The sequence below is a fragment of the Mizuhopecten yessoensis genome, unplaced genomic scaffold (genome assembly GCF_002113885.1).
Source record: "Mizuhopecten yessoensis strain PY_sf001 unplaced genomic scaffold, ASM211388v2 scaffold8123, whole genome shotgun sequence".
NCBI lineage: Eukaryota > Metazoa > Mollusca > Bivalvia > Pectinida > Pectinidae > Mizuhopecten > Mizuhopecten yessoensis.
This window is the reverse complement of record NW_018407390.1, coordinates 710,554-725,500: the sequence shown is the minus strand read 5'-3', so window position 1 is coordinate 725,500 and position 14,947 is coordinate 710,554. Positions and strand designations below refer to the sequence as shown.

At 34.6% G+C, this 14,947-nt stretch overlaps 1 protein-coding gene across 2 annotated transcripts in view; it reads right to left on the bottom strand.

The window, feature by feature from the left end:
* Positions 1 to 2,126: 2,126 nt before the first annotated feature.
* Positions 2,127 to 14,947, bottom strand: part of LOC110454989 (galanin receptor type 2-like) — a 29,409-nt gene continuing 16,588 nt past the window's right edge. For both annotated transcript variants that reach the window (XM_021504847.1, XM_021504848.1), the window contains exon 2: positions 2,127 to 9,806. In XM_021504847.1, the coding sequence (XP_021360522.1) occupies positions 8,622 to 9,779 (1,158 nt within the window). In that variant the 5' untranslated portion in view covers positions 9,780 to 9,806 and the 3' untranslated portion in view covers positions 2,127 to 8,621. The remainder of the gene's footprint in view (positions 9,807 to 14,947) is intronic.

The following is a 14,947-nucleotide window of genomic DNA, read 5'->3' as shown; positions in this document are numbered from 1 at the left end:
AGTCGAGATCTCCAGCCTTATTGTAACAGAGTAGATTCCCTACAGTAACAGCCAATCCCCAGCCCTATTGTAACAGGGTAGAGCCCTACAGTAACAGCCGAGATCCCCAGCCCGATTGTAACAGAGTAGATTCCCTACAGTAACAGTCGAGATCTCCAGCCTTATTGTAACAGAGTAGATTCCCTACAGTAACAGTCTAGATCTCCAGCCCTATTGTAACAGGGTAGATCCCCTACAGTAACAGTCGAGATCCCCAGCCCTATTGTAACAGGGTAGATTCTCTACAGTAACAGCCGAGATCTCCAGCCCTATTGTAACAGGGTAGATCCCCTACAGTAACAGTCGAGATCCCCAGCCCTATTGTAACAGGGGAGATTCCCTACAGTAACAGCCGAGATCCCCACCCCTATTGTTACAGAGTAGATTCCCTACAGTAACAGCCAATCCCCAGCCCTATTGTAACAGGGTAGATCGCTACAGTAACAGCCGAGATCCCCAGCCCGATTGTAACAGAGTAGATTCCCTACAGTAACAGCCAATCCCCAGCCCTATTGTAACAGGGTAGATCGCTACAGTAACAGCCGAGATCCCCAGCCCGATTGTAACAGAGTAGATTCCCTACAGTAACAGTCTAGATCTCCAGCCCTATTGTAACAGGGTAGATCCCCTACAGTAACAGTCGAGATCCCCAGCCCTATTGCAACAGGGTAGATTCCCTACAGTAACAGTCGAGATCCCCAGCTCTATTGTAACAGAGTAGATTCCCTACAGTAACAGTCGAGATCCCCAGCCCTATTGTAACAGAGTAGATTCCCTACAGTAAATGTGTACTTCTAGATTAACTAGATAAATTGTTGAAGTCAGTGCTATATTAATTGTGTATATAAAGTCACCATAGCTAGTCAATACCTTCATACTTATCTGGTCTGCTTACAGACTTACAGACAAACATAAATCTGGCAGACAAGGTCATACATGTAGATCAAGGTCAAAGTGGAATGTAAGTTTGACCCAGACTTTAGACAAGGCTACTTGATAACAGAACAAACCAATGTCACATGATGCACACAAATACTCTATTGTAACATGGGAGTAGCTAGAATAAAATTAATTAAACTTCTGTTACATTTACTTATATCCTATTTTCAACGAAAGTTTTGTAATGAGATTTATTTTCTTAAACATGTTTTCAACCTTTTTTTCAAATGTGTGATTGGAAATAAACTTCAAACATCTACAGACTTGTGACCTATTTATAATTTACATAGAATGCACATAATTAATTATTTTTCAACATCAAAACTGAGATTATTATTTTCTACAATTATTTTTTTCAATAATAATTAAATGGCCGCAGGGCTATATCCGGACTGACATCTAGTAATAATGCCATGGAATTCAGGCAGATGAGTCATAGGGCATTGCCCTAGTTAATAGACAAGATCCCATATAGTTTTTACCACAGCAAAGGGTTGGCACTCATCAGTACTGAGATAGATAGCAGGACAGTTTGGCTGCAGAGGAGCTGGAGTTGTAAATAAATGCAGACTGTTTTTTTTGTATTAGGTGCAGAAACCTTGACTCCTAACATACAACAGAAATGTATTGAGAGATCATATGATCTGTTTTACATATTTAAGAAAAATATGTTAAAGAACCCAGGCTGTTTATTTTTACCTGAATAAATTATTAACTCTTGACGAGACAAAAGTAAAGAAAGATTTATCACAATGACTTTTTGAGCATTGTATTAATTTCTTTCAACTTTAAAAATCATACACCTGTAAAGAATAGATTTGGTTTCATTCCTTTAGATTCAAAATATAGCCTTTATACATATCAATTAATACTAACATTGTATTAAATTTATTTTAATTGATAAATCAGGTATGTTTTCTGGGATGATAACATCCTGTCTCCACTTACGAATTACATTGGTACGAATTACATTGGTACATATAACTCCTTGATTTAGTGGACAATTCTGGCTGATGCTCTTAATTGAGTTAGTCATTGCACTGCTTCCTCGAGATGCAGTTGATGGGTGAACTGGCTACCAGCCCCTAAGATTTTATGAAGAATTTCTCAGCTGCATTTTACTACTAGCTTATCTCCCCCTAGTTTAGAACTTGGGAATTAGACATCCAAGTGATCAAAATTCTTTGAGTTAAACTTTTTTCTTAATAATTCAATATTCTAGAGACCGTGGCCAATCTATTGAGGGGTATATTGACTGATTTTAGTAAAGCCCTTGAGTTCTCTATGACTAGTATATACCCGTTGTACATGTTTTAGTCTGGTCCCGAGGCTACATGGCCAGACCTGGAAAGCTGCCAACACAAAATTCCCTGCTGACATAAATGCCAAGTTGGTAAATGTATCACAATTACCTCCAGAATCTGTTGTTCAGCACAGTGCTGTGCTCCTTGTAATGTGTGCGAGAGTCTATCTGTACTTACATCTAACCAGAACGACACCTATGAGAGAATGTAACAGTAACAGTTATCCCCCTTCCTTTTGACTTCTACACCAAACTATAACCTAGGGGTCACTGCCAAAAGATATGCCAGAAATTATTTACGTAAAAAGAGAAGAATACAGAGGATATCTCCCGATTAATTCTCTAAAAGAGTTATTGATTATAAATACATGATTAAAAGACTTCTTATATAAACATACATCAGAAAGGTTATTCATCAGGTTACAAAAGTCTACTAGTTATCTCCCCTTATCTTAAGAACTCTTTAAAGACTGTATTTACTAAGGTTACATGTAACTCTAACAAGAACACTCCTCTCACTTTCTAAACTACTTGTTATCAAGGACTACAAACATGCTGGGGTTAATCAGGTCAAGACAGACACACCAGCACTTAACTTTATGGCAAGAATCTTCAGAAATATCACAGTTGAACGAATGATGAATGATGACTCAATACATAACGCTCCTCAAGAGAGTTTTTGCATTTTTTGTTAAAAAACTTTCAAAAGTTCCTAAACCTGACAACTACCTCTAAAGCTGTTCATGTAAAACTTGTAAGAGCTAGAGCACAGAACAGACGTACCTCTAATGAAACATTACTACGTTCACATCTGGAATTATTATATGATTTCAAACAACCAGCAGTGATATGTACTTTTATAATTTCTAATCAATCAAATCATATTAAAGTAGAAACTGAATACTTTTCTTGCTGCTGACAAAATTTTAAAAAAAAGTTGGGGATACTTCACATATATTTACCCAAAAATTAAAAACACTTTTTTAACATGCTTAGCTTTTAACTAAGTTTTTCATCAAATAAACGGTAAAATTAAAAGAACTCTATCATGCCCGTGCTTACCGGGTGATGTACAGCCATATTGGTTAGTAATTACTGGAATAGAGGAAATGTTCTGCACAGCGTAACTTTCATTCCTCCTGTCAACGTAATTCCTACTGACAACAAACATCAGTACAGATGAGACCCTGCTATACATAACTGTGCGTTGATTTTTATTTTGAACAGCAAAACAACTCTTGGGTGGAAATGGATTTCAACCAATGAAGGGAAAATAGGGTAGTTTCCCAGCACACTAAATATCTACAATAATTAGAAACTGATTAATAAAATATGCTTCAACATAAAATTGTTTTATGATATATCTGAGCTACGGTATTCGTAAGACAAGCCATTATGAATTATAATAAACTGTATGAAAGGTGTTTGTTTAATTTAAGGTGTTTTTCCTGGCTGGCATTTAACTTTACAATCGACACAATAAACAATGATCGGCACAGAAAACAAAGACAAACATTAGATATAAAACAGAAAACAGACTGTGCAGAAAAATATGACTACCTTGAAAATAAAATTGACATGTTGAGGCAACATCTAAAATTTGTAAAATGTAATTGCCTATTTGGCCAGAAACAGACTAAAATATTGTAAGCAATTCAAAACGGGTAGGAGAAGGGCACACTCATGAGTATGTTTAGATTTATGTGCTGAGGCCGCCATTTCCATATCCCCCACACTATTGAACCTTCTAGATTATTATTGCAGGTACATTAACGCAATGTTAAAGATAATTTGAGGATTCTTTTTTTGATTTTTTTTTTTTTTATAGTGTTTAATTTTTTCTGAATTTATATCTTGAGCAAAATATGCAAAAATATAATCACAGTATGTATATCCCAATTTATGGCATATTTACAGATTGAGTAAACATGTTTTGCTGTACATCTGTTCTCTCCTGATTCTATATGTTGACATCAACATAAGGAAAACTATGTAAATGATATGAGCCAAGAGTATCAGAACTACAACCAAAATGGATTGATAAAAATGTCTCCAATCTTAATCAACTGTGATTGGTTTACATATATCTTTTACTAATGAATTGAGTTTGTCTCAGAATTATCTACCAGGATTGGCTGTTATCAAACCTGGAGATTTTACTGGTTTATATTACTGTTACTGTAACTAGTCAACACTTCATTGGATAAAATTCCCTGACTGGCCAGAAAATGGATACTAGCAAAAATGTGTAGACTGTTACAACAAGGATTCCTGCTGATTTTCCAATTACAATAACTGCTGTTAATCATTTGTAACGATCATGTTTGTCTATGATGTTAAAAAACAAAAAAAATCAGGGAACACATATCTTTATCATTGACTACGGTAATGCTACTGTACTACAATTGCAACAAATCATTGTGAACAAATAAGTAAATCAAACATGTTTGTTTACAACTGTAGACCATAATGGACTCATCCAGATCAATTCATGGTAGAGTCTACTAAAATTACATAGGGGTGAAATGAGTTAAACGTGTTGAACAATATAAGATTGTCAATCGACCTGTTAGAATGTAAATATTTAGTACATGAAAACTGCCCTGTATGTACTTGAGTATGTATATGAGTATATTTAAATATATATTTATGAATGAAAATGGAAATAGAGCAAATCAAAGCTGCTGTTAACAGATATAACAATTAACATTAATTAACATAATTCTATTCACATATTATAATTTGTAGATATGGATGCTACATAACAAATACTACCTAGTTTGTCTACGGGTTTATGGCCTACATGACTCCAACCATACGGGTTTCGTCTTACTGACAGAGGTCAGCTGTCAGCGTATTATGTCTATGGTCACTAGACTTAGGAGAGTATAGTTCACTTGGAGTCAGTATATAAAACGATACTGTCGAAATTCAAACTTGCTGCTTCAAAGTATTATCATAGTACCAAAATAAAACCTGAAAGTTTGACCATTCCTGAGATATTTTCTTGTCAGCAGGAATAGTTGATTACTTTTTCAAGTTCATCGTCATTAACTCACAGCAGTAGTACATAAGGCATTTCTTGAACTGATTTACACTTAAGGCTAATGACCACAATTTCAAAGTCGACAGACCATGGACATGTAAATTTATTTCAATTTGAAATCCATTTACCTATAATATGCATTAATTTATGTGACTTGTACTTAGGCATATGTACATCTTAACTCATTCACCCCTGAAATTTCATAATGAACTATTCCAACCTTTGAATTGGAAGAGTTCAAATGTGTCTTCAGGGGTGAATGAGTTAACAAATATCACTGTGAGAAAAACAACCACAATAGTCTAAATATTAACATCAACAACAGCTGTTGCCATCCATATAATTGCTGAAATCCAGTACAGAGGGTAGATAGGCCTAGGTGGAAATATATATGGCTCAGGAAATTGCATTGAATTAAAATCTTGTTGAAGTATGGTCACATGTTATTTAATTTCACAAAGGTTTGACAACTGAAGTTAAACCATCTGATTATCAGCCACTGTAGGCAGGGTAAAGGTATCATTTTATTGTTTTCAGTAAACCATATTTTATAATTCATTATATTTATATTGTTTTGTTGACACTTTTGATAAACAAAACTGATTTTGTGGTACAAGGTTTTTCAATGGAGTTGTCAGACATAGGGCAACCACGTGCACTTGGTCTAGAAGATGGAAAAATGCATATGTTACAGCCAAGATCTTTGTAAAATGGGGGTTTATCAGGGGATTATAGAAGACAGACCCTGGGATGAAATGGTGAAAAAGTCATCACCATAAAAAAACATTTTTGCGAAATTTTGATGACCACTGTATATACATGTAACTCCAAGTACATGAAGTTAGCCCGTTTTATTTTCAGTAAAGTCTCATCTTTATGACAACAACATCATTCTGTCTTCCTAGATATGCTGCATTTTAAGAAATCAGTAAATTGTAACAGAGTATTTACATTCCTGGATTTTTTTTAGATTTTTTTTAGATTGAAAACTTTATATGAGAGAATTTGGAAAATACCAGACATTTTGATCAGGGATTGAGGCCCTTTAGACCAATAAAGTACCCTGATTAACGCTTACACAATATCTGTTTGTTCTCACAGTGATAATGTTAAAGATGTATATTAAAGATGGGATATAAAATGACAGCTGATATTCTACCATCTGTATATACATGTATATACAATTAACTCATTCATCCCTACATTTTTAAACTGGACTTGCCCAGTCTTTGATATGGTAAAGTTCAAGTTTGACTTTAGGGGAGAATTGGTAATGTCATCTATATTGAACCATACCCTCGTTATTATTCGAGACCTATATACATATATATACACCAGTTAATTAATACATACAGTATAAGGAGATTAGTACCTGGATCTTATACAATTGAACTTCATAATGATATATAATACTTGGGAAGATCACAGTACACGTATACCGATACCTGGAATATACTGTAACATATCGATACATGTACAGCTGTTAAAGCCGATTAATATCTTATAGTACCACAAACCATTTAATACACTACATCTGTGTTTACATTACATGGAGCAGCTCAACGGACTTGAATAATATTGAATAATATTAATTAGTCGTCTAAATCTGAGGCAGTTTGATACGGGACTGAATCAGAGAAAATGTTCAATTCTTGATTGTTGTTTTATTGCAATAAAACCTATCCTGATGTTTTTAAAAATGTACTTTTTAATTCTGATGATTATAACTACATCCTACTCTTCTTTCTCACTTTCTCAAATAGAAGACAATTAAAATCTAATATTTAAAAAAAAGAAAAAAAAAGTTCCAGTGCTAAAAATTCAGAAACTGAATATATAATACTGTTACAGATATAAAATTGACATTGCAAATAATTTGGAACGACAACCAAGTTTTAAAACCAGTACAAACATTTCAATGGTTTTCAAATCTAGTCTACACATATGTACATGCAACATAACCTGGCAAGTATGTAATAAAATGTATTTACTAGAAGTCATCGTAACAAAACCAACACTGAGGCACCTTTGAATTTTTTGAGGCAATTTTGAAATAATTAAGGACAAACAATTATAAATGATAACAAATAGTACAGTAAAAGACTGAATTACACTAATCTGTATATAGGTTAAATCAATCAAATGCTTTTAATTCTAAGGTTGTTTTTTGTATACCATATAAATTGGTGTACCAATACAGTGTATGCTAATTAGCCACGTTGGTGAAACAATGTATGAAATCTATTTGAACTCACAATAAATGTCCAAAAAGTGCTGCCAGAGAGATTTAATATTTGTTACAAATGTATATATATATTAACCAGATCAACCAATGACAGAGAGGCCGAGTCACAAAAGGTTCTCTATAACGAAAATTATATCAAAACCATGAAATATTCCACTAAAACACTCTCTTCATGAAGAATTCATTGAAAACACAACATAATTACATTTTTCCCTCGTCTAAACAAAATTAACTGATCATAATTTTCTCAGATGTATGAATTTTTATAAATACATGTGCTTCTACTTTTATCCTGCTATTCAGATATTACTTATACTCAACAACTTTGATTTTAAATTTGTAAATAATTTAGACCAATTGTTTGATGACCTTCCAGGCTGTGTTCATGCAGAAACTGAATATTCATGAACTGACCAACCCATCATAACCATTAAAGACTACAATGTAGCATGCTGCAAAGCTAAGTGTATAGCACCAAGCATGAACACAACAAACTTAAACATATATATATATTTATATATACTTCCCATCAATACCGCTTATTTTACATCTGTATGCTCAGTCATGATCATCCCTCACTTAACGTTTAAATTTAGTTCTAAATCAGGCCCAGTATTCTCTATATATTCCCCAAATTATCCCCTAATGGCAAAGGTTATAGGAAAGCCTTAAGCTTGAAACTGATACCCGATTCAGTCAAGCCTGAATTTTTCACGGCAAAACCTTTACAGTATACTGTATATTAATGCTGATGATCCAATGAAGTTTAATGATATATCTGTAATTAGCATATTCTTCCAATTCATGACAATGACTCTTCGTCGACACCACTGAAATGTAAAATTCTGTTAATGAAATGTGTCAAATTTCGTTCAGATTTCTTCCCCGTTATATTATAAAACAAACATATCTAACAATACACATGGTCGTATCCATAACAGCACACAAACGGTGTATCTTAGTTAACAATTAATGTAAATACCGCAACTCTGCACCAAATTACCGGATGACGTTGAAATACTTGATGAAACATGCATTCTAACCCATCATCAGGCCTCCTCTAACTGAATTATATCATCACACTGATCATCAGGAGATTCTTCCCGTCCCACAGTTAGCGGTGTCACGGATGGGCCACTCTGCGAGCCCATTCGTACGGCACCTTCACGTGATTGGTGAATCTCTGAACATGACGCATTGCTATTGTTACGACAGGACGTACAGTTGATCACTTCATCAAAACTCTTACTGAAGTAGTACGACAGTTTAGCATAGAAGAATGGTCGAAGTGCCAAGTCAAGCACAGCCAATATGTCACAATATTCGTAGATATTCCCCCAAAGATGATAGTTATCCGACCCGTGGGTAGGATAGTCACTGAGCATGTCGTCTGCGGAAATGTTTGTACTGTTCAGAGACATATCCAAGTCCAATTTAAGGTTACTGAATGATGTCAGTACCATGCGGGACTGATAGAACACAATAAAACTCACAATCTCGTGCGGTAGTTTACAGATGCCGAAACTGACTATTAGTAATGTGACCATACGAGAAAGTCGACGCTCCCGGTGCGAGTAACTGTCTGCAAAGAATCTCTGCGTAAAGTACCAGGTGACTACGTACACTATGGCAATCACAATAAGTGGCAGAGCATATGAGAATGCCACTTTTAAATAACTGTTCCTTTCAGTCTCTGCGTTTAAAGAGGCGCTACGCAAACACCCATAATCATCGTCCTTCACAATTGCTTTTGCATTTGGGATGTTTGCAAGCATTGTAAGGACCCAGATGACAAGACTGCTTATGAATGCATGAACAACATAGGATTTTGAATAATGTGCACGGTCCGTAAGCATGATGCAGCGAATAATACTGAGTGCGACAAGATGACAGGAAGCCACATACGTGCACGTTTCTACAAGGTAGAACATGGACTGACACCATTCCGATGTGATGACGTCACCCTTGTGTGTCCATCGGATCACATTCTGTAGGATCTCCGGCGTGATTTTGAGCAGGTCTGCCACAGATAATCCACCAATCATCACATAAAGATGAATTTTCGGATACTTGAAAAAGATCAAAGTCCGAATCACTAGCAGGTTTCCCACAATGCACACCACTCCGATGAGACTTAGGAGTACACATTTTATCAGAACTTCAACATTTAGCTCCAGCCCCGTGTCGTTTTCTTCTAACTCATCCATCGTGTAGACCTTGTCTCATCACATCATCTGTAACAAAGTAATGAAATAAATGTTTGAGTTACACAAATTAATGACACTTATTTAAATCTTAAGCAAGTCTACAGGTCTGGTGATAATCCTACCAATATTTATAACAGTTGCGTAGAAAAGCCATCAATTGCTGTTTTATTGTTCTATAATAAGCCCATCCCCTGGTTTGAGATATCATGTATTGGCCACCTGGGTTTGTAGCAGGAAAAATAAGGTACTCTGCTAAAATAAATAAAGCTTAAATTTCAAAGAGGTTTTTCTTTTCCTCATTTATTTGGAAAAAATACCAATTTGTGCAGTGCAGAATTTGTGACTTTAAGACGTGATTTCATTGGCCAATCTTCTAATTGACGTCAATTAACAATGCTTTGTGACGTCATCTGCCATTGTGATGTCATAGTTCATGGCACCGTTTTCCCGATCATCAACGGGAATAAGGTATTATCAAGAAAAACATAAGGTTTTCTTGATATAATATCTGAACGTTGTGGGAGAAAAAGGCCCCAAAACTTGTGATGGATGAAAATCATGTTTATCTAACTCTTGTTTATTAATTTTCAAATGTAAAAGACACTCAGTAAACCTGGTGTCTTTATACATAAATTTGAAAATTAACGAACTTGAGTTAAATAAACATGATAACCAACTATTACTCTTTGAGGAACCTCTATATACTGGACTACTACTCTTTGAGGAACCTCTATATACTGGACTATTACTCTTTGAGGAACCTCTATATATTGAAATATTATTTTTTGAGGAACCTCTATATACTGGACTATTACTCTTTGAGGAACCTCTATATACTGGACTATTACTCTTTGAGGAACCTCTATATACTGGACTATTACTCTTTGAGGAACCTCTATATACTGGACTATTACTCTTTGAGGAACCTCTATATACTGGACTATTACTCTTTGAGGAACCTCTATATACTGGACTATTACTCTTTGAAGAACCTCTATATACTGGACTATTACTCTTTGAGGAACCTCTATACACTGGACTATTACTCTTTGAGGAACCTCTACATATTAAATTTCATTTTAATACATTTCACTTTTATTGTAAAAAATTATCAAATCACCAAAACTATAATTTCATTTGTACATAGTGAAGAACTGTTATATCCTGACTATTATATAAGGTAGAGTTATCATGAAGCCTGAAGTAGTCTATGTATATACCCGATTTACCAACAGTCCTTAAAATACAAACTACTGAATAAGCGTAACATAAAAAATAATGTTATTTTGAAAGTATAAAAACCGTTGACAGTTTTATGTTCTATTGATATTTGTGATAGAGTTGATAACTTTGATATTGGGAGATGAAGTAGTGTGAGTTATTGACATTTTTGATGTACATCATGTACTGTGCTGACCTGCCCATCAGCTAAGGTTAAATAAAATATCATTTTGAAATTACAGAAAAAAGACATCCCCAGGAAATCAAATCATCATGATACACAATGTGTATTACACAGTATATGTACAAAGTTAATTACCTGTTACACATTTCCATGCATGTCAATCAATATATATGTAGCTACATATACCTCAGTCATAATTTCTCAATGCGCCAAACTTCCACTAATATTCTATTCATGAATCAAAGTTTTAAGCATCAAATTTCTTGCTGTTTCGGGGTATAATCAAGGCACATTTGTTATGAAATTATTGAAAAGTACACAAACACTATATATGTACATTACTACATCCGGAATGCCTACTACATTAACTCATTCACCCCTGAAAATTTATAATGAACTATTCCAACCACTAATTTGGAAGAGTTCAAATGCGTCTTCAGGGGTTAAATCAGTTAAGATCGATGTTATCACTACAGTGCTGATCATTTCTAATTACAGCACCCGAGAAGATACACATTTGAACCTCATTCTGACAACATTTGTCATGAGAAATGTTGGCATTACAAAGGAGCGTCTAACAAGGTATACGTGTATATAACTCAAAACAGGCTAAATTCCAGATTGTTGATATATGATATGAGGTAGTTATGTACGTTTTATCAATCTGCTGCCACAAACATACGTGTATGTGATATAACCAGACATGTCGCTTTCATGTGACTATCTCTCATGGTCAATATTGAGTACAACATAACGCATGCAGCGATAAGACGCCGCACTTTCGCTGCTTTGAAGCTTTTGTTGGAGAAGGAGTTACACAACACTTGCGGCTAACTTTCTATATATTGTTTTTACGTATTGACCGAGGTTGGTAATGCAAGGACATCTGTAAGTTTAAGGTTTACTATATCTGCCATTGATGATGAAACCGCAAACTGTTAATCCAACAAAATGCTGCATGTCGTCAAGAATGCTTACACTGATATATAAAGATTACATGTACAGCAAAGCATAAAACACCTGAAATTTTTGAAATCATCCAACCATGACAGTCTCATTTACCTGGTAAGTGAAGGTGTAACATGATACATAGGTATACAAATCCAAACTAAGGATGTCGTGTGTTCTCATTACTTCCTTGCAATAATTGTCTGCTATTGGGCAATACATGTACATATCTAATACATGTGATTAAGACATATTTTATTGTCGAAACAGACAAATAGATTAGAGATAAGTTCTAACAACTTACAAGCTCTTCTCCACATGTATTCCGCAGACTCCAATGATTAATGTGTTCTGTACTAGCACAATGCATACCATATATGCAATGATTTTAGCACAATATATCCAAATGCTAATTCACTAAAAACTTTAATTCCAAAATATGGATTTCTATGTAATGATTCCATGGAAAAATCACAAATATATACACTTACCTCTAATAGATATTCCCACAAACTGTCGTACCATAACCAAAATCTTATAAACCAACAGCAACGGATACCGTTTTTAACTTTTACCTCTAACTGGCATTATATATATGATTACCATAAACCGTCGTACCTTAACCAGCATCTTATATACCCAACTCCAACAGAAAAAGGAAACTGAAGACGATTAATACGCCAACGTGAAAATGAATGTGATTGATGACTGTTTTATCTGTCTAGACAGAATAAAGTATTACAGAGGATCATATGCATTGCCTCTGTCAAGTCAAGGAAGCTATACATGTTCAATAAGGCCACGCAACAAGACAGAAAACAAGGATTTGGTTTAAAGTCTCTTCAACTTTTGTTCCTAAACTTTATTTCATATCAATCAGTTTTATTACACTAAAAAGATGTACAATTCAATCTTTGTTGTTATTTACATCTCTGCTAACAAAAAATGACAGATTTGATCAACTGATTGAAAAAGGACTCTCCCCAAGGTATGTGTGGTATACCTTTTAGCTGACAAGACTTTTTTTAAATGGACATAATGTACCATTCTGTGATAGATCAGTGGAAATGAAAATCAGTAACTGTCAACCATGTTTTATTTATACAGTATCATACCTGCTCTTAGAGGATTCTCCTGGACATGATCAGCATTGTTGCTAGGAAACAATGGCATCATTTGAATTCAGAATCAATCCCAGGAACATTAAATGCCTAACTCCGTCATCATGTAGCTATAAACAGCTATGATAAATACGCATTTAATGAAACCTTCAAATGGAAAGTAGAAAATTTTGTTCAAGACTTAATATTTGTAATTATCTAAAATGATAGGTGATACATACCACATGTACATCTAATTGATTAAGGTCAAACAAAATACCTGTTTGACATAAAGAAAACCCAGAATTCCATGGAAGTGTATATCTCAAGATCACCTACAGTCCTACAGGTGGGGTAATGGCTGAATGCAGATATTCAACTGAAAATCAAATGCAAGTTGGGATTTGATACCATAATATAAATATTTGTAGGAAGTGTTGTTGAAAAACAAATTGTTATTTTTAAGATTGCAACAATTCGAGTATAAATGTAAGTTTGTCATAAACTGCCATCAGATGTAAAAGAGTATGTATTTAAGCACTGGTTTTCACTGATACAGTTGCATGATCACTGATGACACCAAAAGAAGTTTTAGGAAAGAAAGAAATCAATCACTTTAAAATATGCAGATGTGAATTTATAAGTTTTCTTTTATAAGTAAATTTTCCTGTATATATACATGAGGCACTATAACGAAGGCTTGTACGTACGGTATATAAAGACGACCCATCATACCACAGGTTCTCTGGTATACAGCAGTCAATATCGTAATGTACATCAATATTCACAACAGCAGTTTTTTATCATGCCCTGAGAATCAAATGACCACAAAGGTTTTGATCATCAACATGACAACAAAATCACAAAGCTGATCTACATACCCAGTAAGTGCAACTGTAGTTATATACACAAAATCACAAAGCCGATCTACATACCCAGTTAGTGCAACTGTAGTTCTACACAAAATCACAAAGCTGATCTACATACCCAGTAAGTGCAACTGTAGATATACACAAAATCACAAAGCTGATCTACATACCCAGTTAGTGCAACTGTAGATATACACAAAATCACAAAGCCGATCTACATACCCAGTTAATGCATCTGTAGATATACACAAAATCACAAAGCCGATCTACATACCCAGTTAGTGCAACTGTAGTTCTACACAAAATCACAAAGCTGATCTACATACCCAGTAAGTGCAACTGTAGATATACACAAAATCACAAAGCCGATCTACATACTCAGTTAGTGCAACTGCAGTTATACACAAAATCACAAAGCTGATCTACATACCCAGTTAGTGCAACTGTAGTTATACACAAAATAGGTTACAATCAAAATGCATGTGATATTGTCACATATCGTCAGATGTATAACCTTTATAGAACAAGAGGCCCATGGGCCTTAACGGTCACCTGATATATTTATACAGAGAGTTGATTTCGTTTTTAACATAAACAGAAATATTATTCAAAGTGACAAAAAACAATAAAACCACCTTATTCAATATCAAGCATACAGATTTCAGACTAAAAAGGATTTGAAACTAGCACCTCTGATTCTAAACAAGGAAAATGAAGAAATTTTAGCACACTGACTCCCTTGAGCCCCACCCTACAGCCCTTGGGGGTAGGGCTGGCTCAAAATTTTCAAAGTATCAAACTGTCAACTCAAGGTTATAATTCCAATCAAGTTATTAACATGTAATA